This window comes from Erpetoichthys calabaricus, chromosome 6, assembly GCF_900747795.2.
Source record: "Erpetoichthys calabaricus chromosome 6, fErpCal1.3, whole genome shotgun sequence".
In the NCBI taxonomy this organism is placed as follows: domain Eukaryota; kingdom Metazoa; phylum Chordata; class Cladistia; order Polypteriformes; family Polypteridae; genus Erpetoichthys; species Erpetoichthys calabaricus.
Window position 1 is genome coordinate 68,379,831 of NC_041399.2, and position 26,609 is coordinate 68,406,439.

General features: G+C 36.8%; 1 protein-coding gene and 1 long non-coding RNA gene across 3 annotated transcripts in view; one reads left to right on the plus strand and one right to left on the minus strand.

Moving 5' to 3' along the window:
• Window positions 1-8,892: 8,892 nt before the first annotated feature.
• rock1 (Rho-associated, coiled-coil containing protein kinase 1) overlaps window positions 8,893-26,609 on the minus strand; it is a 238,810-nt gene continuing 221,093 nt past the window's right edge. Inside the window, exons 28-33 of one of the 2 annotated variants that reach the window (XM_051928913.1) lie at window positions 21,972-22,042; window positions 20,904-20,992; window positions 19,505-19,583; window positions 19,150-19,411; window positions 15,744-15,933; window positions 8,893-10,311 (exon numbers count right to left, since the gene is read on the minus strand). In XM_051928913.1, coding sequence (XP_051784873.1) covers window positions 10,308-10,311; window positions 15,744-15,933; window positions 19,150-19,411; window positions 19,505-19,583; window positions 20,904-20,992; window positions 21,972-22,042 — 695 coding nt within the window. In that variant the 3' untranslated portion in view covers window positions 8,893-10,307. Of the gene's footprint in view, window positions 10,312-10,831; window positions 12,522-15,743; window positions 15,934-19,149; window positions 19,412-19,504; window positions 19,584-20,903; window positions 20,993-21,971; window positions 22,043-26,609 lie in introns of those variants that run through there. The other variant, XM_051928912.1, reaches the window with a different exon arrangement.
• Window positions 15,929-18,093, plus strand: LOC127528383 (uncharacterized). Its single transcript, XR_007935266.1, has 3 exons — window positions 15,929-16,245; window positions 17,818-17,880; window positions 17,959-18,093. It is a non-coding gene; the product is annotated as an uncharacterized LOC127528383 (long non-coding RNA).

Below are 26,609 nucleotides of genomic sequence, written 5' to 3' on the forward strand. Positions count from 1 at the left end.
TTCTGAGGTATCATCTCATGGTGCTTACTGTATGGAAGATGTTTTAATAATTGATGCTACAGAAACGAATCTTTAGTATCACAAGGAATAAATACATTATAAATATTGTCACACATGAGTGCCTGAGGATCTTCACGAGGACACCGTCAAGGCATGTAACAAACCACCTGTTGTGATGTGAAATTTTGCATACAAGTTGATAAATATGTTGTATGTCTTTATTTGTAATTTAGACAAAGCAATGTAATATTAGTGTTACATTATTGATAATAACAGCAATGGTTTGATGCTTTAAGAACCCCTTCCCCCCTTTTAGGAATGGGTCTATTTGTAATTTTACGACAGGGTTGGGAGAAGTGCCTCAAACAAGTTTGGCTAATAAGTCTCTCAGTCAACCCCCACAGGAAAGCAAGGCTGCCTAACCGCCAAGCTTTACCTTAACATACAGTTTAGAGGGCAGGTGTGAAGATGTTCTATCTCCCCATTGGTCTGAAGTATGGCTGTTTGGAACTGGCTTGTATCAGAAGCCTTTAAGTACCATGACGTCCTATTGGCTCTTGGGTTTGGACAGAAAACCTATAAATTTGCTTGCTTGACCTTGCTCCTTAACTCTCTCTTACCAAACTGATAAAAAGCCATCACACACCAAGAACTGAAAAGGACAACACAATGAAGAGCTCAGCTCGGCAGCCATAGTGAGACAGGTGTTCTGAAGAAAGCTGACCACAAATGATGCTTTAACTAGAGACATTTTAAGTAACTAACAAGTCTGTGTGCCACCTGAAACTACACATCACCATTTATTAGGTTGTATGGTTACCAATATTCAAATGTACTTTGCATATTGTTATTATTTATGAATATTATCAATAATACATTGTTTAAATTGTAACTTAACTCCTGCTTGTCTTTTACTACACCTAATTGCCTGAGGTTATACATGTAGAAGGGAAGGTGGGGAGAAGTTATATGGTACAGTACCTTATAAACAGTGGTAAGTCTGGGAGATTTGAGGCATTCTGACAAAGGCTACATATTAATAATACAATAGAGGAGAGTAGAGTAATATATCACTCTACCATGACAAAACACCACCAGACCAAGACACGGCGCTACTGCTAACACTCTCTTCTCCTTCACTCCCTGCAGCACTGAGAAACCACCCAATGAAGTCACCTGTCCATAAAGCCACCAGACTCCTGGAAGGAGGTGTCATTTGCCAATGGGACCTGCCACTAGATGGACCTTCCTGAAGTGACTCACAGAGAGGTATTTTTTTTGTTTCTATTTTCTTGGCCCAAGACCAGGGCAGCTTTACGCCACAACGGGTGTTGTTGTTGCTTACTTTGCATTAAGTAGGACAACCGGGTTGGCACCCCAAATTATTATACAGCAGTCTATCATCCCTGCACCCGGCCATAATATATATTTGTTGAATTCCTTAAGAAATTAAAACAGGCACTTCATTTATTATTAGCGCATTAAATGAAAAAACAATAAAGATTTATTTAAACATGGTATCCACTCACAATATTTAATAAGTCAGCAGAAGCAATCCATGACTTTGTGTATCAGGCCACAGTTACTCAGAGTTAGCTGTTTGCATTCTGGAATCGTCTTGTCAGAGGATATCACAGGCACTTGTGCTCCGTTCATCATACGGAAGAACAGAGAAGTCAGAAGTTGCAATTGAGTCATTTGTGACTTTCGCATGTTTGTGCTACCCAAGTGGGAAAGCGAACACGGACACTAAATAATAGTTCTATAGTTCAGATTGCAGAAGAAACCAATGAGCAAGAAAGGTGCACAAAGTACATTATCATGTCTAAAAATGACTTTTATACTGTTGGCCACGATTAACAGGACTGTTTCTGCTTGGACACTGATTATTAAAAAAAACTGCACAGAGTAAGCATTGAGCACAATGCACATAATATCGGATAGACAGTTGCCATTCGTTCTGGAAGTGTTAACGTTTAACTTTTCAATATTCAGTATTAAAAAGCATTTAAAGTAAATTCTTCCAATATACAAATTAAATCTATAAAGTGTTCTTCCTGATCACGGTGTACGTTGCCATTTTTGGATTGGAGTCATAATCTAAAGTTGGACAAACTCAGACTTGAGAGACCAGACCCAAGTTTGCAAGTAGGAACTCCCACTTTGGAGTACTATTTCTTTTCGTTTTTCCAGGTCTGAGATCAGAAATTTATGAGTTTGAGTTTTAGTCAAATGCAGAATTAGCCATCCTCAAATATACGGAGGCTTTAAAAAAAATCTGTTCAGGATGTTTATGACACTCCACCTTAGAATGCCAAACAGTAAAGAGCTCAGCCTTCCTGCAAGGTCGGTTGTCTTCGTCCTCAATTCTGGAAAACAGTACAGAATCATTAGCACTCAAACCACCATTTCAAGAAGAGCCCCCTCATATTGACAAACCTGATATGCATTCTTAACTTAAAACTTAAGAAAATGTTTGACGAGGACGGGCCTTTCAGACTAATGGTTTTGAAGGTCCCTAAAGTCCTACTTTGGTAACTTATTCCATGTGTCTGCGGGTCCCTGTGTGGAGAGAGAGGGGGGAAAAACAAAAACTTTCTAACTTTTGCACAAAATGTACCCTTGACAAGTTTCAACTGTGTCCCTGTGTTCTTCTTGGAACTTATTTTAAAGTAACAGCCTGGATCCATTCTACTAATTTCCTTCATAATTAAAAAAAAAAAAAGCAATCCTCTTAATTACTGTTTGCTTAAACTGAAAAGCTTCCCTCATATGTCCTTATATATAACATATAGTATATAACCTAACATTTCTGTCGCTTGAGCATGAGAGGGTAGAATGTCAGTGCCTGAACTGCACGATCGACGCACCCCATGTGTTATTTGTAGGCTATCGCATCAGTTTCACTATTCATGTCAACGTCTGATAATCAGTTCACACTATCATCAATATGGCTTGATTCAACTAATGGTTCAGTTTGTTCTAAAACTGGCTTAAAATCTTCTCATTTACACATCACTGTGTTTTGGTTGAAAGTCCCAGCCCACTGATGAATATTGATGAGTTACCTTGGAGTGGCAAAACACAAATATTCATGATTATTTTTTTTTGGAGCATGTTTCTTTATCCAATAGATGGCAGCAGAATACTGTCCCTTGAGTTATATAGGCTTTACACTCTACACTGAATAATAAATAACAGCTAAATCCAGAGAGACATTCATTCATACTTGAATGTATTTACAAAGAATTCCAAGCCTGAGAAACTCTTGGGGATAATGCCAAGGAGATTAAGGACTTCTGTACACTGCCTAGAACTTGACAGAGACAAGTCTGCTATGACTCCTAGGTCCTTCAAGTTTCATTTTTACCTCCTATGTGTAACGCTTTACATTTCGTTACATTGAGTTTGCCACAAATCTGCCCCAGCCAGTATGCTGTCATGTCCCTCTGTAATGATTCATCGAATTCTGCATGTTAGTAAAACAGGGCCTTCCTCTTCTGAACCCATGCTCACTGCTCAGTAAAACTCTTGTTCTTCCCATGTGTTTCTCAATCTTTCCCTTAATAATTCCTTCCATTAATTTTTCTGTGATGCATGTTAAACTTACTGGCTTATAGTTGCTTGGATCGGCGCAGTCCCCCTTTTTATAGAACAGGATAATATTTGCCATTTTTCAGTTGTTCAGAATTCCTAGAGTCTGCAGTGACTTCCTAAAAATATGCATCAAGGGTTTATGTATGTACTCACTAACTTCCTTAAGAAATCGAGGTTGAATATTATCTGGTCCTGGTGATTTGTTTGATTTCAACTTATTTAATCTAAGCAGTACTTTTCCCTCCACAATTTCCAAATCCTTCAGTACCTCCTTAGTAGTCCCTGTTACCGCTGGGAGGTTATCTACTTCCTCACATGTGAAGATCTCAGAAAAATGCAAGTTTAGAGCACCTGCTATTTCACTGTCTGTATGTGTTAATTCCCCTTTTACTATTTCTGATGGACTTCACTTCCTCCTTGACTGTCCTTTTACTACTAAAATACTGAAAGAATCTCTTTGGGTCATCTTTCGCCTTATCTGCTGTATCCCTCTCCAACTGTCTTTAGCCTTCCTAGTATCCTTCATAATGGTTGTCCTCCTGTTCTCATATGCCCTACGATTCACATTGGAATCATTAGTCTTACACAGCCATTTTTTCCTTTGCCGCTTCATTTTTAACTCTTTATTACGCCACTGCGGACTTTAAAATAATTTCCTGTTAATTCCAAATCTAGATATACAGCACATCACTTTTTCCACATTTTGTTATGTTACAGCCTTATTCGAAAATGAATTAAATTCATTTTATTCCTCAGAATTCTACACAACACCCCATAATGACAGTGTGAAAAAAGTTTACTTGAGGTTTTTGCAAATTTATTAAAAATAAAAAAACTGAGAAATCACACGTACATAAGTATTCACAGCCTTTGCTCAATACTTTGTCGATGCACCTTTGGCAGCAATTACAGCCTCAAGTCTTTTTGAATATGATGCCACAAGCTTTGCCCATTCCTCTTTGCAGCACCTCTCAAGCTCCATCAGGCTGGAAGGGAAGCGTCGGTGCACAGCCATTTTAAGATCTTTCCAGAGATGTTCAATCGGATTCAAGTCTGAGCTCTGGCTGGGCCACTCAAGGACATTCACAGAGTTGTCCTGAAGCCACTCCTTTGATATCTTGGCTGTGTGCTTAGGGTCGTTGTCCTGCTGAAACATGAACCGTCGCCCCAGTCTGAGGTCAAGAGCACTCTGGAGCAGGTTTTCATCCAGGATGTCTCTGTACATTGCTGCAGTCATCTTTCCCTTTATCCTGACTAGTCTCCCAGTCTCTGCCGCTGAAAAACATCCCCACAGCATGATGCTGCCACCACCATGCTTCACTGTAGGGATGGTATTGGCCTGGTGATGAGCGGTGCCTGGTTTCCTCCAAACATGATGCCTGGCATTCACACCAAAGAGTTCAATCTTTGTCTCATCAGACCAGAGAATTTCTTTCTCATGGTCTGAGAGTCCTTCAGGTGCCTTTTGGCCAACACCAGGCAGGCTGCCATGTGCCTTTTACTAAGGAGTGGCTTCCGTCTGGCCACTCTACCATACAGGCCTGATTGGTGGATTGCTGCAGAGATGGTTGTCCTTCTGGAAGGTTCTCCTCTCTCCACAGAGGACCTCTGGAGCTCTGACAGAGTGACCATCGGGTTCTTGGTCACCTCCCTGACTAAGGCCATTCTCCCCCGATCGCTCAGTTTAGATGGCCGGCCAGCTCTAGGAAGTCCTGGTGGTTTCGAACTTCTTCCACTTACGGATGATGGAGTCCAATGTGCTCATTGGGACCTTCAAAGCAGCAGAAATTTTTCTGTAACCTTCCCCAGATATGTGCCTCAAGACAATCCTGTCTCGGAGGTATACAGACAATTCCTTTGACTTCATGCTTGGTTTGTGCTCTGACATGAACTGTCAACTGTGGGACCTTATATAGACAGGTGTGTGCCTTTCCAAATCATGTCCAATCAACTGAATTTACCACAGGTGGGCTCCAATTAAGCTGCAGAAACATCTCAAGGATGATCAGGGGAAACAGGATGCACCTGAGCTCAATTCTGAGCTTCATGGCAAAGGCTGTGAATACTTATGTACATGTGCTTTCTTAATTTTCTTATTTTTAATAAATTTGCAAAAATCTCAAGTAAACTTTTTTCATGTTGTCATTATAGGGTGTTGTGTGTAGAAATCTGAGGAAAAAAATGAATTTAATCCATTTTGGAGAATAAGGCTGTAACATAACAAAATGTGGAAAAACTGATGCGCTGCGAATACTTTCCGGATGCACTGTATACCTGTTCTGCATTACATGTAAAACATTTTTAAACCTGTTCCACTGCTGCTTGATTTTCTCCACACATAAAATCTTATCCCAGTTTATCCCTTTAAGCCTTTGTCACATCTTCTCAAAATTTGCCCTACCAAAGTTAAATTTAACAGCTTTAGTCTTTTCATCTGCAATTTTGGTCCCTAAACACTGAGAATTGTATTACACACACCAGCCACTTTATTAGGTACACTTGCTAGTATTGGTTTGGACCCCCTTTTGCCTTCAGTTCTGCCGCAATTCTTCATGGCATAGATTCAACAAGGTCATGGAAACATTCCTCAAGGATTTTGGCCCATATTGACATGATAGCATCATGCAGTTGCTGCAGATTTCTCTGCTGCACGTCTGTGATGCAAATCTCCCATCCAAAACATCCTAAAGGTGCTCTACTGGATTGTGATCTTGTGAAAGTGGAAACCATTTGAATGCCGTGAACTCATTGTCATGTTCAGGAAGCCAGTTTGAGATGATTTGAGTTTTGTGACATGACACGTTATCCTGCTGGAAGTAGCCATCAAAAGATCAATACACTGCGGTCATAAAAGGATGGACGTAGTCAGCCACAATACTCAGGTAGGCTGTGGCATTTAAATGATGCTCAATTGGTACCAAGGGGCCCAAAGTGTGCCAAGAAAATATCCCCTGTCCACACCATTACACCAGCCTATTCTGTTGATACAAGACAGGATGGATCTATGATTTCATCTTGTTGATGCCAAATTTTGACCCTACCATCTGAATGTCGCAGCAGAAATCGAGACTCATCAGATCAGGCAATGTTATTCCAGTCTTCTGTTGTCCAGTTTTGGTGAGCCTGTATGAAATGTAGACTCAGTTGACTGTTCTTAGCTGACAGGAGGGGCACCCAGTGTGGTGTCCTGCTGCTGTAGCCCACCTGCTTCAAGGTTCAATGTACTGTGCATTCAGAGATGCTCTATTGCATACCTTGGTTCTAACAAGTGGTTATGTCAGTTACTGTTGCCTTTCTATCAGCTCAAACCAGTCTTGCCCAAGGGTATTATAGTTTTTCCTTTTTATTATTAGTTTTTATTTCTATATCTTTTCTGACCTTACTTTGAAATTCAGTTTAGTTTTAGCTTTCCTTCATCGTGTATTTTTGGTTTAATTTAGTTTTTATTTCACAAAGACATTTCTATTTTATTTTTATATCTATTAGTTTCAGTTTTAGTAATTAAGGTATGGTTAAGGAGCTACTATGGAGTTTAGTTTTGTAGGATTTGGATATAATATGAATTTAATGTTACTGGAAGCTTAGTACATTACATGGTTTACTATCTAGTTTTGTTTTGTCTGATAAAAACAAGCATAATCACCACCAGATACCGAATATGAACAATTTTAAATTTTTAAAAATATTTTCAATTTAATTTGTGCTGAACGAATGTGTGTGTTGGCTCTTTTTCATCATTTCCTTTTCTTGCCCAGAATGGACCAATTTGTAATGAAACTTAGGTGAATTTTAAAGTTTGAGGGTTTTTTTTACTCTAAATGTCTATAGCACACAACATATCCTGCTCCAAGACAATGTGCCTATAATGAATGCCTTCAATATGGCATTGAAATATCTACCATACTGGGCTTTGTTATTTTCTATCAGCCATATTGATCTCCGATTACATCTCAGGCACATACAATTTATAGACAGAATTTTGGCACCTGCAGGCCTGAAAAGATAAAAAAAAATCAGAAAACAGAATCTACTGTGTTCTGACAGATGTGATCATGAAAATCATGGGGGTTAGGAAGAAAAGGGCTCTTAAGCTTGAATCAGTGTGCAGACCCCACCTAGCTGTACTGAGGGAAACAAAGAAAAACAAGCATTTAGTTTCAAGGTTAGGGGCAGTGAGACTTGAATAGCCCATGCATAAGAACATTAAACCCTTAATGAACATAGCAAGAGTAAGTAATAGGTGTATGGATGGGCATAAAAATATTTTTCATCCCTTCATGTACAATTTTAAACCTGGCCTGTCCTAATCTCCCTGCCTCCCCATTCCCTAGTTTAAAAATCCTCGACTAACCTACTCATATGCTTTCCCAACACATTGGGGCTCCTCTGGTTCAAATGTAACTTTAAAAAAAGGTCCAATTTTTTCTAAAAGGTGCACCAATGTCACACAAACCTATACTCTTCCACCCTACACCAAGATATAAGCCACATGTTAAGCCCTCTGATCTCATTAACCTTACCTGGCCTGATGCATGGCAAAAGCAGAATGCCAGAGAAGATCACCTTGCCAGTTTGTCTCCTCAGCTTGACACCTCTTTAAAATTTGGATTTCAGAACTGACACACTGCTCTTACATATGTGTTCTAACATAGATACTGTGAACAGGATCCACCCCTGCTCTGGCCAAGAGTCTATCTGCCCTTTCAGGGAGGTATCCCATCTGTGAACCCTAAAGGTAAAACACAGTATAAGACTATTTTTGGAGCAAACCTGTGTCTCATTCCCTGTAATGACTGAGTCCTCCACTAGAACAAACTATCGCTTTCTGGGGACTGGTGTTGAGGGGGCCCGTTGGGGCTCCTCATCCCTGCCTACAGACTGTACCATTAACCATACCTCTCTGGTCCAGTGTCTGCTTTCTGACATTGCATTTGCAGTGACAGTGTTTTCAGTTTCTTTTTAGTCTGCTGCTGGTATTGTGCTACTGTCAGTAGTCTGTGGGAGACATGCAAGTAACAATATCAGTGTACTATCAGCATTTGACAATTGCCCGTTATAGGTAAGTTTTTGCTTTAGATTACCGAGAACACTGATATCTTCAAATTGGAAGTGTGAGGGCAAAGATGAATTTCAATGCAACTAACAAGCTGAATAAAAATGTACTGGACTGATAATATTATGTCGCAGAAGGTATGTATGTTGGTGTATTCAACATGAAAGTGAAAGAAGTGCTGCCAGGGATTTTGCATGGTTTTTAAGAACATTTATTTTTGCCCCAAAAAGCAATGCCTAAAATGTATTGAATATATGTTTATTGTTACAGTCTTGCATTTATTAATATTATAAAGTACAATGGGTCGTTGACACAAATCTAATTTCCAGTGCTTATATTTATTAAATGAAACTGCAAAGCCATTATAAATTATCAAGGAGGTATTCATTTAAAAATAAACCACAATATTGTTGTGCCCGGCTGTATAGCAGGAGGCTAACATCATTTACAAGCCAATTCTCTCAAGCAGAGGGAGAGAAGAACGTTAAATAAAACTAAAGGATGGAACTTAAAGTGAAACTGTTTACAACACTATGCTGGAATATTCCACTGAAATAGGCAGAAGGTAATTTATATTGTGTTTCTCCAAAATTAAATGATACAAAACCATCTTGGGTCAAAAAGGCATAACAAAACATGACATAAAAATATTACTTTTTTAGCTGTCTAGATAAATGGATATGGCATTAAAACAATAATTTGAAGTTAAGGCACTAAATGGGTCAAAACACTATTTCTGTTAAGTGTTCTAATAATAATTTATATTACAAACAGTGCAGTTTCTTATATTTTTGTTAATTTAACGTTTTTTATTCATACCCTTTAATTAAAATTCAATGCAAGACAATACATTAAAATAACAATTAAAACATATCCCAAAACACTCAAAATACAATATATAACTGTTAGTTCCCTAAGGCCTTTGCATCCTCAGTATGGCTTGGAAAAATGCAATGCATAGATGAAGAATGAGCATCGGTAATATCCACAATGTCATTCCATTGTATCCTTATTTCTCTCGTCAATGATTTTTTTTAAAATCATACGCAGTAATTGTGAAGAAAAGCTGTTGATTCAAAGCTGCATTAAGGCAATGGTGATCCCACAGCAAAGGCATCAAAATGTCATCTTTACTGAACACTGCTCCCTGACGCCATTTCACTGTCATCAGGGGGGAAAAAAAAACAAAAAACAAAAAAACTCCTAGTTCTTAACTGGCTCCTGCTTAATTTCCCAAATATATGTTCAAAATAATTATCCATTATCTAAGTTGTTGATGAGTCCACATAAAAAAAAATGTTTCTATTCACAATAAAAAAAAAAAGGCTGAGAAATTTTCACACAAAAAAGTCAAAGTCGACTGAGATTCTGAAGCAGCATTTTGGTTTGGTTTTAATGGAAAAACTTAAAAAAAATATATATTAAAAGCAACTTGCTTCATTCTTGGTATATCGACACTAGTAATATAACAAAGGTGCAGGAACTTCTTTTCGTGAAGGTCATTTTTTCCGTCGTGAAAGAGGGACTTGTCATTATGAAAACTTGAAGTAATTTGTGACAGTGCTGAAGTGCAATCCCCTCTACTGTAGCTTTATAGTAGAAGCTCTATGTGTTGATAAAAAATAAAAGTTCCATGAACATTCCAAGGTATAAGCAGTTAGCTGAAAATAGAAGAGACAGCACAAGGTTTGTAAAGTAAAGGTAAAATTAAAAAAAAACAAGAATCTGTAATCAAACATTAAGGTGTTATTAGCTTATAAGAAAATATGAAGCCTGATTAACATGGCAGCTTGCCTTAAATTCTAAGCTGAAACAACTGGACATCCAAGCCCATGTTAAGATGGGTTTGCCATCATACTCTTACTATTGTTACTGGCAAAAACATGCCGTACGACCCCCCGGCAACAAACATTACCTTACTGTTTCCTTTTATGACACATCCCACATGATACTAAGAAAGAACAATGGTAATGCAACAATAAAAGCATCAGAATGTGAAGTTTTCCCAATCTTTGCATGAGACCTACTAAATTGTGGGGGTTACGTCTTTAGTTTGATTTTTCAGAGCTGTTCTGTTGGATTTGCCTTCATTAAATTCAGTGTGGATATTTATTTTTTGATAGTAAGCTTATTAACTTGATTGAAAGATTGCTTCTCTAGAAGATTCCCAGTCTTACTTAACTGTTTCTTATTTGGTAAGCAGTTAAATGGACGCTGCTTTTTTTTTTTTTTAATGCCATTTTACAACACTAGGCTACAAACTGACATGTAGTAGTGCTCTTGTTTATCAAAGCTGCTGAACAAACTGTGTTGAAGCCAAGTTGTTATCAGTTATTTTGAGTTTTATATTTGTAGTCAATTTAGAATATTCTCAAAGATCAATTTTCACTTTTTCCACTAATTAGTATTTAAAAAACCTAAATTAAATCCATTATAATTCAACTTTGGACAACAATAAAACGTGAAAACTTTCAAGGAGTGAATAATTTTTTTTATAGGCACTGACCTGCATATATGAGAAACACAGAGAGACAGAGACAAAGAGGGACAGAGATCTTTTAACATGGATCTCTAAGTAAAAGATGGAAGTATTAGACAGAGACACTGGAATGCTGGAAACACATCATTAATGTACTGCATCAAGTGAAACACTGGCTCAGAAACGTCGACAGCAAAGGACATGCATGTTCTATTCTGATGCAGTAGGTTCACTTTGACTTTGCTCCCTTCTGGTTCTAAGTTTGTGTTTTAACAATTATGGACTGTCTAAATATATGCACAGGAGTTCAGGTAAGTGCGGGTCACCAACTTTGGGATCCTAACATATATTAAATCTGCAAGGAGCTGCCATTTCACATATTCAGGCAATAAGTGTTAAATGTTAATTGACAAAATTACAAATTTATTTAATTGGGTAAATAATATGTGCAGGCCCCAAAAGAATACTAAGAGTAACGAAGAAAAAATTAGGGAGCAAAGAGATGGAAAGTCCTTTGCTGAGTATTTTTTTTTTTTTACAGTTAAACCAAAAGCTGGCATTGGATGTCCTTCCTGATTTCAAGTGAGACACATCAAAGACAGAATTCAAGTCACCAGTCTATGTCTGGAAACATTTTGTTTGTGAGGCATAACATTGATAACAAATGTCAAAACCTGTTTAAGTGTTACGTTTCTCCTTTTCTAATTAAAATTATACATTGGGAAATAAACCTAACTTGATCCTCCATGAGGAGGTCATGAGAAAGGTCTCTAAAGGCAGTTATGGGCCTGGCCTCTTTAATGGATTAAAAAGTATGACTAGTTTGAAGACAACCACTTCCATAGATTTTCTTAAATTATGAATGTTGCCAACTGATTTACTCTAATAACAGAATATGAACACTGAAGTGTTTGACAAAGGAGAAGCAAAATCAGGTTTTGATACTTGGTTCAGTGCAAGATGAACAAAGGTTTGTCGTTTATGAAGGCGATGATTAAAAAGAAAGTAAACAAAGGGTTGTTCTTTACTTGGCATTGCAAGTAAAAGAAAGTTGATCTTAAGAACAGAAACCAACATTTACAGAGATAAATATGATTCCCTGGGGGAAATTTGGCACACTGGAAGACCTAATCAAATAAATTACTTATAAACTACAAACCTATGTTCATGAGGCTATTTTCTGTTTTAGTAAGCTATCCACCCTAATATCCACCACCTTTGAATTTAACAAATCAGTACTAGAATGAGATGCAAGTTTTAATTAAATAGTAAACTTTTTAAATATAAGATGTCCTCTCAAATTTAGATGCAACACTGCTACAGATGGAGATGTCACTAGATACACTCATCCTATCCCAGTGAAGTTGCACAAAGTCTGTTTGAGACCTGCTGCTAAAGAAATAAAAAAAAAAAAATGAAGGTTAAAGGTGGCATGAATGAAAATGACCAACACAACATCATCTTGACATGTTACTGGACCATGACTAACCAAGCAAGCAAACTCTGTATATTGTATTTTTTATAATGCTCAAGTGAGTCTTTGCCTAGGTACTGTAGAGCTCATTTCTTCTCTGACTATTAAGAAGATTAAGCCATACAGGTTACATACAAAATTCATCTTTATCACTAGAAAGCTTTATTCATCATGGAGGCGGTACTTTAGCATGATTAATGTAACCCAATTCATTGCGAGTCATTAACACAGTGCTACTCAGAAGTTGGTATGAAATGCTGTGGTACTACTGATAAGACCTTGAAACACATGTAGTGTTCACTGTCAGCCTTGTGCTATTTGATGGCATTCCTGAGTGTTAAATGCACTATACAAATAGATGAGGATGTGTGAGCTAAGATGGGGTTAAAGATTACAGAGAAAACCTTTACAATACATACAGTATCATAATGTATTCATCACCACATTAATTTACTGTACTAAAGTATTGTTTTTTATTGCTTCATTAAAATGAGGTGTTTCATAGTTTTCTTTTACCAATTCCGAAAACAGGGTACATGGTACAAATGCTATCCGTTTAAGATATTTATCAAAATTCCCAATATAGGTGATTTTAACAAACATTGAAGGAAGAGTTTATCCAAATTTCATCATTTTATTAAAATGAAAAAATAAAGGAAGTCAAGGAGGCAATTGTCCCATCTTAATACTGTGTAAATAAAAAGCCTCAATACATACACACCTTCAGAGCCATGACATTCAGCAAAGTAAACCCATGAAAAGTGGTATATGACTAAACTGAATAGATGGTTAATTCTATCAGTTCTGTATAACTTACAAAGTAAATTTCAGTGCTCCCCACAGAAATTTGGTTAAATCAATGCAGGAACTGTTTGAAGTTTGAAGGCACTGTTACTAAAATAGTTATATAGTAGTGGAACAAGGTCTTACAAACAAGCAGAAATGTTTGTTTTCTTTTCCCTTAAATTATGCATTAAATGTTGTGTGCTTGGTACTTGATGAGATACAAAGATGCGAGTTACAAAGCGTGGGTTGCATATCTCATTATTCCCCAAGTTAAAGAGAGGGGAGATAAGGATTACATATTTGAACATAGGGAGAGTGACTGGAAAAATCAGGAAAAACTGGTGGAAGTGCTGAACAGTTAGGGAGGTTTGGTACAGAACACAGGGTGAAAAGTAAAGTTTTCTGATAGTAGAACACTAATGAAAATGTGAGGGGTGGTGCACTGTATAAGAAAAATGGGCAAAGTAGTAGAGATGAAGAGGGTGAGTGAGCACATTGTAGTTGTTAAGCTGATGGCTGGTAAATGACCGATGGATATAGCCTCAACAAATGCCCCACAGGTTAGCAGACGTGATGAAAAGCTTGAGAAACCAAGAGAGTGAGTTGTAGAATAAAGGAAACATGAATGTGTTCAGGATTATACAGCAAATTGCAAAAGGAAGTTTATGGGAAAAAAAAGAATTTTATGAAGTTATTGCTGAGAAATGATAATGAATGGGATAATGATATTTGTTGTGAGAAAACAGAAGAACAGAGCTATACGTTCTCAAAAGAGAAGTTCACCAAAGTGCTGAAAAAGAAGATGGGTGAAACAGCAGATGATGGTGGAAAAGTTGAAAGCAGCAAAAAGTTCTAGAGTTGAAATGATGACACGTGTGCAACATGATTGTGTGTGAACGGCAGATTGAAGTGTGCTTATTGCTGTATACAAAGGAAAGTGATGATTCACTGTAGTGTTGCTAATATCAAGCCTTTGAAGAAGGTAATAAAAGTGGGTTGGGAGAGTGCTAAAGATAAAGAATCAAGAATGAGGTAATAGATGGCGAGTATAACCTTTGTAGTGTGCAAAACACTGATGTAGTATGCGTAAATCTTGATATTAACAATGAAGTTGTCTTGATGACAGTAGAGAAATCTGCTACATAAATAAAATGTTGAGTGTAGACACAGCAGTGATGGTGAGGATGTGTTGTGTATGTGTTGAATTCCAAGAGCTGTCCCTGAGTCTAACTTCTAAAGAAGCCTCTCTTGCATTGAATGGACAGTTTATAGAGCTGCATGAGGAGTACTGTAATATGTTCTATTGGAGTCAGAAATAGCTGATAAAGACGAAAAATGATACAAAGCTATAAAGAACAGAGATGAGAGTGATAATGTAGAGGGGTAAATGGTGAGTGAAAGATGAAAGTCAAGTTAAGAGAAAGACACGTTGTGGAGGTGATATGTTGCCAATGAGAAACTGACCAATGTGGTTTGGGCATTTGGAGAAAAGGCAGAAAATGACTGAGTGAAGAGTTGGAGGGGATGAGGTTCAGGGGGAGTCCAAAAAAGACATGGCTGGAGAAGGTATCAGATGGGGTGAAACTCATACATTTTATATCAAGTGAATGAGGTCAACATTTATGTTCTGCATTTAACTGTATTACATGACGCAACATTTCTAAAAAAACTGAATATTGCATTGAAAATTAAATGTTCAGATTCAGACAATAACTATTTATTCTAGAAGATATATTCTATTCACTTCCTTTTTGCCTCCTGTTATGGCAACTCTATCCATGAATTTTGTGAGCCTTCTTTTTCAATTATAGAGTTTGATTTTCCCATTGCATAGCCAAAGAATACTGGGTACGCAGCAGAGATGACAGACAGGATTTCTGCACATACACAGCAGGACATACTGTTAGACACAACCACACAAATACACACACTAAGCCAAATGAGGGTGGACAATAACAAGCACAGCTTTGTGACAGGAGAAAAACATGTGTGCTCAAATGTGAAGATATTGCAAACTCTATGTAAATAATAACCAGGCTATTAATCAAATTTAGGTCCAATTCTTTTGTAAACACATGCTTCATTAAGTAATTTAGAATATTATCTTGGTAACTAGCTGGTTGTAAAATACTCAGCTAGACAATCAAGTTTAAAAAATGAATTGTAATATTGGGGCTGAAGCAGATTAACTCAGAAGGAGATGAGAATGTTGTGCATACAGTAATTCTATTCAAGAATACCTGATCAAACTATGGCAGTGGATATTAATTAAGTTTATAAACTATACTAGGAACAGGTGCATTTATATTTAACTCTTTTCCGTTAAAAATATGCAGGTTTAAAACTTAAACTACCTTGGTTTTTGTGGCCTACGGAAAGACTGGTTTGTGGACCTAGATGACATGTTCCTTGGAGAAGCACGTACAAATGAAGAAGGTGGAGTCTTGGGGATCTTCTTTCCCAGGTGTCCTATCCATTTCTTCTGTTCCTCTTGTGACAAAGCCAGAAGTAGCATATCCCTTGCTGAGGTAACATCATAGTTTACTGTGGGACAAAAAGTATTAAATGAAGCATTAATCCATGTCTTGAGGATCTGAAATTGTCTAAGCAGCTATAACGTATTAGAATACACAACTCCACCACATATACTGTCACCATGTTGGACCTGTGGTATCTTGAGATGAGGTTGTACTTTTCCATACAGTGTAATTCTTGCAGAATGTTTCCTCAATTCTACCTTCGTATTTGGTTAATTTCCCTCTCAATGTCTATCCATGAGGATCCCAACTAGAATGCTGAAGTCATGCCTGAAATCTCCCTTTTCCCTACTGTATTAGATCAATCGCTAAATATATAGTACTGTGCAAAAGTTTTAGGCAGGTGTGAAAAAATGCTGTAAACAAAGAATGCTTTCAAAAATGGAAGTGTTAATCATTTATTTTCATCAATCAACAAAATGCAGTGCATGAACAAAAGAGAAATCTAAATCAAATCAATATTTGGTGTGACCACCCTTTGCCTTCAAAACAGCATCAATTCTTCTAGGTACACTTGCACACAGTTTTTGAAGAAACTCGGCTGGTAGGTTGTTCCAAACATCTTGGAGAACTAACCACAGATCTTCTGTGGATGTAGGCTTTCTCACATCCTTCTGTCTCTTCATGTAATCCCAGACACACTCGATGATGTTGAGATCAGGGCTCTGTGGGGGCCATACCATCACTTCCAGGACTTCTTGTTCTTCTTTACACTGAAGATAGTTCTTAATGACTTTGGCTGTATGTCTGGGGTTGTTGTCCTGCTGCAGAATAAATTTGGGGCCAATCATACGCCTCCCTGATGGTATTGCATGATGGATAAGTATCTGCCTGTATTACTCAGCATTGAGAACACCATTAATCCTGACCAAATCTCCAACTCCATTTGCAGAAATGCAGCCCCAAACGTTCAAGGAACCTCTTTCATGCTTCACTGCTGCCTGCAGACACTCATTATTGTACCGCTCTCCAGCCCTTCGATGAACAAACTGCCTTCTGCTACAGCCAAATATTTCAAATTTTGACTAATCAGCCCAGAGCACCTGCTGCCATTTTTCTGCACCCCAGTTCCTATGTTTTCGTGCATACTTGAGTTGCTTGGCCTTGTTTCCACGTCGGAGGTATGGCTTTTTGGCTGCAACTCTTCCATGAAGACCACTTCTGGCCAGATTTCTCTGGACAGTAGATGGGTGTACCTGGGTCCCACTGGTTTCTGCCAGTTCTGAGCGGATGGCACTGCTGGACATCTTCCGATTTCGAAGGGTACTAAGCTTGATGTGTCTTTCATCTGCTGCACTAAGTTTCCTTGGCCGACCACTGCGTCTACGATCCTCAATGTTGTCAGTTTCTTTGTGCTTCTTCAAAAGAGCTTGAACAGCACATCTTGAAACCCCAGTCTGCTTTGAAATCTTTGTCTGGGAGAGACCTTGCTGATGCAGTATAACTACCTTGTGTCTTGTTGCTGTGCTCAATCTTGCCATGACATGAAACTGTCTTCCACAACCTCACCTTGGTAGCAGAGTTTGGCTGTTCCTCACCCAGTTTTAAGCCTCCTACACAGCTGTTTCTGTTTCAGTTAATGACTGTTTCAATCTACATGTGACATTGATGATCATTAGCACCTGTTTGGTATCATTGGTTGATCACACACCTGACTAGAATCCTACAAAATCCCTGACTTTGTGCAAGTGTACCTATAAGAATTGATGCTGGTTTGAAGGCAAAAGGTAGTAACATCAAATATTGATTTGATTTAGATTTTTCTTTTGTTCGCTCACTTTGCATTTTGTAAACTGATAACAATAAACAATCATTATTTATATTTCTGAAAGCATTCTTTGCTTACAGCATTTTTTCACACCTGCCTAAAACTTTTGCACAGTACTGTAAGTGAATCTATTATACCAAACAACTGTGTTACTCTATATTGATAAAAGTACTATGTGAAAAATAAGTATAAAATAAATAAGACAAACAAAAAAATAAAAAGCCTTATAGGTCTGAGACTCAAATTTTTGAAGGATATTATAAGTCAGATACTCAATCATGTTAAATGATTTCTGAAAATAATGAATGTGTATCGAATATTGTCCAAATATTCTAAAAATCACAAAAAAAGAGGAAAACACCTTCTGATTGTGACATCAAACTCAAGACTGAAATGAACAGTTCAATAAACTGGTATAAAGTGTTAATTTATTCTGTGAAGTGCCTTGAGCATGGGAAAGGTGCTATATAAATAAAATGTATTATTATTAATCTTCAGTGACGCTCCAAAAGCTAACCTGCTCATGAAGTTTTATAATATCGGTAATGAAAATCCCTTATAGCACCTCACACATGTATGATGCTGAACAATATGCCTTATTTATAAAAGATGTTGTTCATAAGAAGTATAGTATATTAAAAAAAAGCATTTTATAAATTTGTATTTTATTTAAAACACTGTGTTGTTAACAGGAGCTATTTAGAAATGAAGTAAAATGTAGTAAACAGTTAACAGTTTAAACTGTTTAAGAAAACTGCATTATAATTAAAATGATTATTTGTATCCACCTTAATAAAAGGGTTAAGTGTCTATTCAGTTCCTATGCCTCTGTCATTCCAACAGATGGCGCATCACAAACATTTGTAGTAATAAAATGCTTTGCATTTGACATTCCAACAGATGGCACATCACAAACATTAATGCTGCTTTTATGAATCCCATACCAAATGGCATTTAACAATGACACATGAATTGCATGGTGCACTGTAAATGTTAATGCTGAAGTCCATGTTGATCACTTACATTTCAACTCGTCTTAAGACAGGTAGCACAGGTAGTTTTCTTACTAAATGTGTATTTAATAAAAGTGAAACTACTTGAAATTACAACATAAATAAGTATTGCAAATTGTGTGCTATGTCTAACTTAATGCATTTCAAACGTGTGATCAAAGTAGTCAGTGGCAGTAATGATTTCTCTTGCTCCATTTTACAGTTTGACTTTCCTACTTCAAGTACAACTTAAGCAGTCCATAATTCAGTTATATGTGAAAGACATTTATTTTAACAACAATACACAATAAAAAAGTAAACAAATGCTATTTTATAATAGTTGTATTTCCATCATTTGTGTAAATCAATCAATTTTCACTAAAGGTTAATTCTGATTCAAAAGATTAAATGCAAAAAAAAAAAAAACATGAGAAATGTACTCAGAACATTCTTCCCATTTTACCTTTACAAGGAGCTATTAGTTCTTCTTTCTTGTCCAAATGATCTTTATGGCACTTAACATGGCACTGCCTACATTCCAGAGCTGGAGGTGGTTTAAAGACATGCCAGAGAGGCTTGGCACAGGCCTCACAATTAGTTGGGAAATGATAGAGTGTGGGAATAAATTCATGTCCCTTATGAGAGAAGAAATTAGTTTTATCAGCTGGCTGTGCTGTTTCAACTTCTGCATCTTTCCTGCACTCCCCTTCATTGGCATAAAGGATCTGTGAGGTTGAGAAAACAAAAAAGGAGTGCATTTTATTCTACATCCAGCATTTGTTTGGCTAAGTTGCATGGTCAAAATTTTAAAAATGTACCTGAAAAATCCTGGGGATTTCATCCACATCAGCCCTGTATACATCTCCCTGTGTTACTGGCCTCACATGAAATAATTTGCTAGAGTTAAAAGAAAAGAAGTAGCACTGTTAACAGTGATAAAGGAGAACTAGCAGGCCCGTGATATGTTTCTAAACAGTTGCTAATGTACCGGTAAAATTAAAAATGTTTGTGTAGGAAAACAAACCAAGAAATAGACATTAGGCAATGAAAAAAAAGAATTTAAAGTATTTTAAACAAATAGTTATTTGCCTTATATGCTACCTAAATGTATTGTAAAAGACTATAAAAATACATAAGTAGGCAATGATTGTATATGGTTTATGTACAGTTTATTTTAGGCAATTAACAATGGATACATGAATGTTTACTGTGAATTCTGCAATCATAAAGGAAAGTTTAAAACTGATTTGCCTAGGTGTCATGTTGTTGTCCTTTTTTATAATTCCAAATCAATTAAATTACTTATATAATCTACAAAATAAATCACAATTGTTTTTAAATTTTGATAGTATAGCATACCTTTTAGCAATTGTGAAGCAGAAAATTGCAGAGGGTTCTACTAGTTGAGCAAAATTAAGCAGAGATCTAGTTTACAGTACTGTTGAGTATCAAAATCCTGACAACATAGTACTAGTAAATTATGTATCTTGTGTTATTTTACTACATGACATGTGAACAGCAAGACAGCACTACAGTGGGTCCAAATTTCATGGAAGTACTGAATGTGGAGATCACATTAACAAGTACATGAAAATCAAAAAGTCATGAAAATGAAGGGGCTTTCGAGAGAGAGAGAAACCTGCCTTATTATTAGCCAGGACCTGCAAAGGAGTCAAAGGGGAAAACAAGTACAGTACTGGTTTTCAGAAAGGCCTTTTCAAAGAAGCTTGTAAAATGAAGATACTGTAACAATAATTTTCTATTCTAAATAGTAATAGAATGGTTAAATAAAGTATGTTGGTTTGCACAAACTGGTCCTAGCACAATATTGTTTACTTCTGGGCAGTATGCCATACATGTTAATATGATAAGGCCTCATTTATGCAGAAGTGATTAAAGGTTTTGCAGAGGAGATTCAATCACTTTAAAATGACAAAGTTGGTAGCGGAATTTATAAAGCACGTCAGTGAAGCCTTCAGCAAAGTGCTCCTTACCCTCAAGCCCCAAATACTGCATGTTGAAATGGTTTGTACTTATTGTGCAACAGTACATATGCTGAAATGGAGCTCTAATATAGAGGGGGTGCACTGTAAGATTCTCTGATTGAAGAAATGTGTATGAATATGTGTAATACTGTTCATTTTAGAACTGACAGATTGAAGAGTACCGTAATGAAATTGTTCCAAATAACATTTCTAGTTCAAGCACAATACTTACTCTATATCTAGTACCATAGAAGGGTTGGATTGCTCTTTATCTGTTTCATCATTGTAGAACAGAATCTTTTTACTACTGACCACAACATACTAGAAAAGGAAAAAGACAGTTTCATTATACAAACTTTTTTCCAAGAGTACTTTCTAAGCTATGGAATACATTTCTCCTGAGCAGTCCCTGCTTCTTCTCTACTAATGTACAGGTGGGCATTTTTACCCACCTGTTTTCAAAATGTCCTGGGTGCCTAATACTCTGTACCGCACAAATCTTCAGCTTATATAATGCTTGCACTAATCTTAGTCAACCTTTGATTTTCTGTGCATTTACTGATAAGCTGCTAGCCTTAAGTTTCGTTTTTGTATGAACTGCATTACAAAAATATACTATGCCAAAATTTGTGGTCTCAGCTTTTTGCAATTTACTTTGGAACATAACAAAAAGTAATCCTTTTCAATGAGGATAAATTGCACATATTTGTAATATGCAACATATGTTTTAGCAAGGGTGGCACAGTGGTAGCGCTGCTGCCTTGCAGTTAGGACACCTGGGTTCGCTTCCCGGGTCCTCCCTGCGTGGTGTTTGCATGTTCTCCCCGTGTCTGCATGGGTTTCCTCCCACAGTCCAAACACATGCAGGTTAGGTGCACTGGCGATTCTAAATTGTCCCTAGTGTGTACTTGGTGTGTGTGTGCCCTGCAGTGGACTGGCGCCCTGCCCGGGGTTTGTTTCCTGCCTTGTGCCCTGTGTTGGCTGGGATTGGCTCCAGCAGACCCCCATGGCCCTGTAGATAGGATATAGCAGGTTGGATAATGGATGGATGTTTTAGCAATCTTACATTTTATACACTAAATGAAAAAATACAAAACAACAATTACTTTTATTAAAATAAGACAAAAAGGCAAGCACTTCACTTTTTAGATTATTTTCATAACACCAGATAACACTGCCTGTTTTCAAATAATAAGGTGCCTGGCTTATAAAATTATTTGATCCTGAATTAGAAAATTCTGTTCTCATCTGTGGTAGTTCTGTAAATTTAAATACATGTATGCACTTAAGTAAGGCTTACCTGTTTCTTCCACCCATATCTTTTTATATTGGCTCGATTAGGTATTGAGAGCCATCCCTCCAAACGCGATTCTGCCAAGAAATTTATGACATTATATTTCAATCATGATTTACAGCCTTAAATAAACAAAGTTCTTCTGACATATACAGGTACATGCAAAAATGTCAAAAGGCAAGACAAAAAATATTATTGAAAACAATTACTGAAACATTATTGAAAACAATTTAAAATGTGCCCCCTAGTCCTTAGCCTATACAACTGTAACTTTATTTCAGTTCATGTTTGAATGGAAAACAAACACACTACTGTTACTGTTATGTGTAATAATTATCTTTCACTTCAATGTGAAATTTCAGGGAGTCAATGCTTATATCTACATCATTTTTAGTGACTGAATTTAAGTTTACTTATTCATTATAGGAAACATATAATGTCTATACAGTTTTCTTAAAGGAAGCAAAGCCCAATTAGTTAAATAAAAAGAAATGCATTATCCGTATTATGTCTTAAACATATACTGTAAACAAGGTTTACTCCTTGACTTGACTTATAAAGATCTATCAGCCTTAAACATGCCACTTGGCTAACTGTGGATGCCCTAATACCTGCAAACATATGTGACAATACACTGGCAAAAATGGATATTGTGGCACTATGAAGAAATTGAAAGATACAACGTGCACCTTTGTAAATGAATAAACATACATCTGCAGAGATGTTCAAGTCATGATTTGCATGGGAATGAGGTATTTTCCACTTTAGATTGACTTAAACTGCCTCTGTGTATCTTAAAATAAAAGTCTTTAACATGGTGCAGCAGACATCAGCTTCGCATCAAATTGTTTATTTCCTGTTTATGTCTCTAGGTTTCCTTTCAAAAAAATCCAGATACCATACCGGTTTGCACCAACCAGGAAAGACCGTCCTGACTTGAGCAAGACTAATAAAGGACACCCAGATTGGGACTGGTAAAACGGCTCTTAAGGCAAAGAACGAAGACATTTATATGCATAGATGGACCTGTCGATAGCTAGTTAGAACAACATGTATTAGCCAGCTTGATCAGAATTACAAATACCTTTAAAATAAACAACTTTAAAATAATGCATGGAGAAGTAAGAGATTTAAGATTGGAATGCCCAAGTTCCTCTGAGCTGGCACAGGACAACTTTGAAGCCTATGACTTGTTAGGATCATTGCTGTATTGTAGCAGGTTTGTTGCTGACAGTGAATGATTTTTGTAATAAAATAATCTGCTCAGTGTCCATTTGTGCCATACAGTAAGATCCATAAGTATTTGGACAGTGACACAATTTTCATAATTTTGGCTGTATGCAACCACAATGGATATGAAATAAAACAATCATTTTGTAAGTATATACTTTCAGCTCTAATTTAAGGGGATTACCAAAAATATCATATGAGCCATTTAGGCATGATAGCCATTTTTCTGCATAGGTCCTCCTATTTCCAAAGGCTTAAAGGTATTTTGACATTTGACTGACAAGCTGTTCCATAGCCAGGAGGAAGTGGTTCCCTCATTATTTCATTAACTATTATGCAGGTAAAAGGTCTAGAATTGATTCCAAGTGTGTATTTGCATTTGGAAGCTATCACTGTGAACTCTCAATACGAGGTCCAAAGAGCTGTCCATGCAAATAGAAACAGACCATCATTAGGCTGAGGAAACAAAACAAACTCTTTATAGAAAAACAGCAGAAACACAAGGAGTGGTCAAATCAACCACCAAAACACACTGGCCACAGCAACACTAGAAGATCTGGAAAACCACAGAAGACAACTGTGCTGGATGACTGCAGAATTCTGTCCTTTGTGAAGAAGAACCCCTTCACAGAATTTAACAAAACCATGAACACTCACTGGGAAGTAGGCCTATCAATGGCAAAGTCTGAACACAAGAGAAGACTTCAAGAAAGTAAAGACAAAGGGTTTACTACAAGGAGCAAACCACTGGTAAACCTCGAGCATAGGCTTTGCCAGAAAGCATTTTTTGAAAGCCTGTCCAGTTCTGGAACAATTTTCTTTGGACAAAGGAAACTAAGATCAATATGTACCAGAATGTTGGGAAGAGAAGAGTATGGAGAAGAGAAGAAATGGCTCATGATGTCATGAATACCACATCATACATACTGATGGTAGTTTTATGGCATGATCGTGCATGGCTGTAAATGGAAGTCAGTCACTAGTGTTCACTGATGTTATGACTAGTGACAGAAGTAGCAGGGTGACTTCTGAAGTATACAGGGCTATACTATCTGCTCAGATTCAGCCAAATGCTGCAAAACTGATAACACATGACTTCACAGTATAGTTGGACAATGAGCCAGAACCTGCTACGAAAGCTAACCAAGTGCTTTTCAAAGCAAAGAAATGGAATATTCTTCAGTGGCTAAATCAATCAAGTGACATTAACCCAAGTAGACATGCAATTCACTTCCTGAAGACAACTCTTGATGGCAGAAAGTCCAACGATCTAGCAGCAACTGAAGACAGATGCAGTAAAGTACTAGCAAAGCATCACTAGAGTGGAAACACAGCACATGGAGATGGCCATGGGTTCAAGACTTCAGGCAGTCATTGACTGTAAAGGATTTTCAACCAAATACTGAAAATGATCATTATATTTATGATTATGTTAATTTGTCCAAATACTTTTGAGCCCCAGAAAATCCGGGGGACATGTATAAAAATGGCAGTCTTTTCTAAACAACTCATACAATATTTTTATTAAACCCTTCGAATTAAAGCTGAAAGCCTATACTTCAATCACATCTTAACTGCTTAATTTCAAATCCATTATGGTGGTGTACAGAGCCAAAATTATGTTACTGTCCAAATACTTATGTACCTGAATCTATTTGTCTTGATTTTTATTGGGGTGGGTACCAAATGGGTTAAGACACACCTTTGTCTTATCACTAATTAAATAAGCTAATTTCTACACAAAACACGACTTAACATAACTTAGACAGCTCAGCTCTTGTCTAAGTGAAAAACAAACATCTTGAAAATCTTTCTCTCAACAGAGCAAGCCCAGAATGTTGAGAAAAGCACTGTTCTAAAAGTGTCATATAACTGGCTTGCATGTGGTTGGCATTTCAATCTGAGATGTTGCAGTGAGAACTGGACAGAATTCTTGCATTGTGCAGTATGTGCGGCATCAGTAGATAGCTGAAGATTCACAAACTCACAGCCCTGTTTACAAGACCATCCAGAAAAATGACAGACAAGGAACACTGGCACAATTACAAATCATAAAGCAGGTGAATTTCTAAATAAAAATGCATACTGTACTAACATTAACTGTCACAAGACAGACCATTACCTACTGCCTCTACGAAATTAGTCAAAATATCCCAAGTTCAGCAATGAAATCAGACACAGATAAACCCCCCTTTTCAAAACTATCTATTCAAAACTATGGTTCAGATGACCTGGAATACTGAGCAACGGCAGAATGACATCCTGCAAGAAAGTATCCAGCCCTAAACTGATTTAAAGTTACATAATGGTCAAACATGCCACTTTAGCTGTAGAGCCTTGTTTATATAAATATTTGTTTCATTAATCAGTCCCATCATTTGTGCCAAACTGATGGAAATCAGATAACATCCCTATGGTTCTTCAATTTTCACTTTTGCCAGTATAAATATGAATAACAATAGTTTATTTTATTATATTTAACCATAAAGGACTGCACATGATTTTAATGTTGAGCTTACCTTATTTCTCTTGCTTTATTTTTTACTCCTTTAATTTTAATATAGCAGATTTATATTAATCTAGACAACAAGATTATATTCCTGTCTATAGAAAACATAAATCAGTGAGATCTTGAGACTATTTTCAAAAAATGAAGACAGATGAAAGGATTTAAAAGCCATGCATTCTCTTTTAATTATTGGAGAAGCACATTTACTACAGTAAATATGTACTATATAAGCATGCCACCCTACTCATTTTCAAAAAAAATACTAAACAATTAGCATGCATAAATATTATAATGAAGTATATAAATAAATGTGTGAAGATGAAGACAATGTTGTCAAATGCATTTCAGAAGCATTAAACTGGAAGATGCATTCTAGATAAACATAAAAGAAAGGCAAATAAATAATCAGCTTCACGCATCAGGCAAAGATAGAAAGGGATCTCAGGCCTTCTGGTTACTCACAGAGGAACAAGAATGGAAGATACAAAGATAAGGAGAGCAAACAGGAACAACTAGACAAGAAGGATGAAAGACAAGAAAGAAGTTCAATATTTTAGCACTCTAACGCTAGGTGTTGTGATTAAATATAGCAATTCATCTTAATTAAAATTTGTGCAGTTAGTACTCTAGAGAGTGTTCCAAGCACTGTTTTTAGACTGTTCTAAAATAAAGCATAATCTAACCAAAACATAAACTTAAGTAAATGTTAACACAAAGTAATGTTAACAAGAAGCAGTACAATTTTAAAAAGTCTGAATCTTTAATTCCATGTTAAATTTTTGTTTTATGATATTTTTCATTGGTGTAAACTAAAATTATTGTTTTTAAAAACAAAGCTAGTCGCAAACAAAATTGTGTTGGCCTTTAGAAGTGCCCCTGGAATGCACATCTGGTGACTTTTGCTT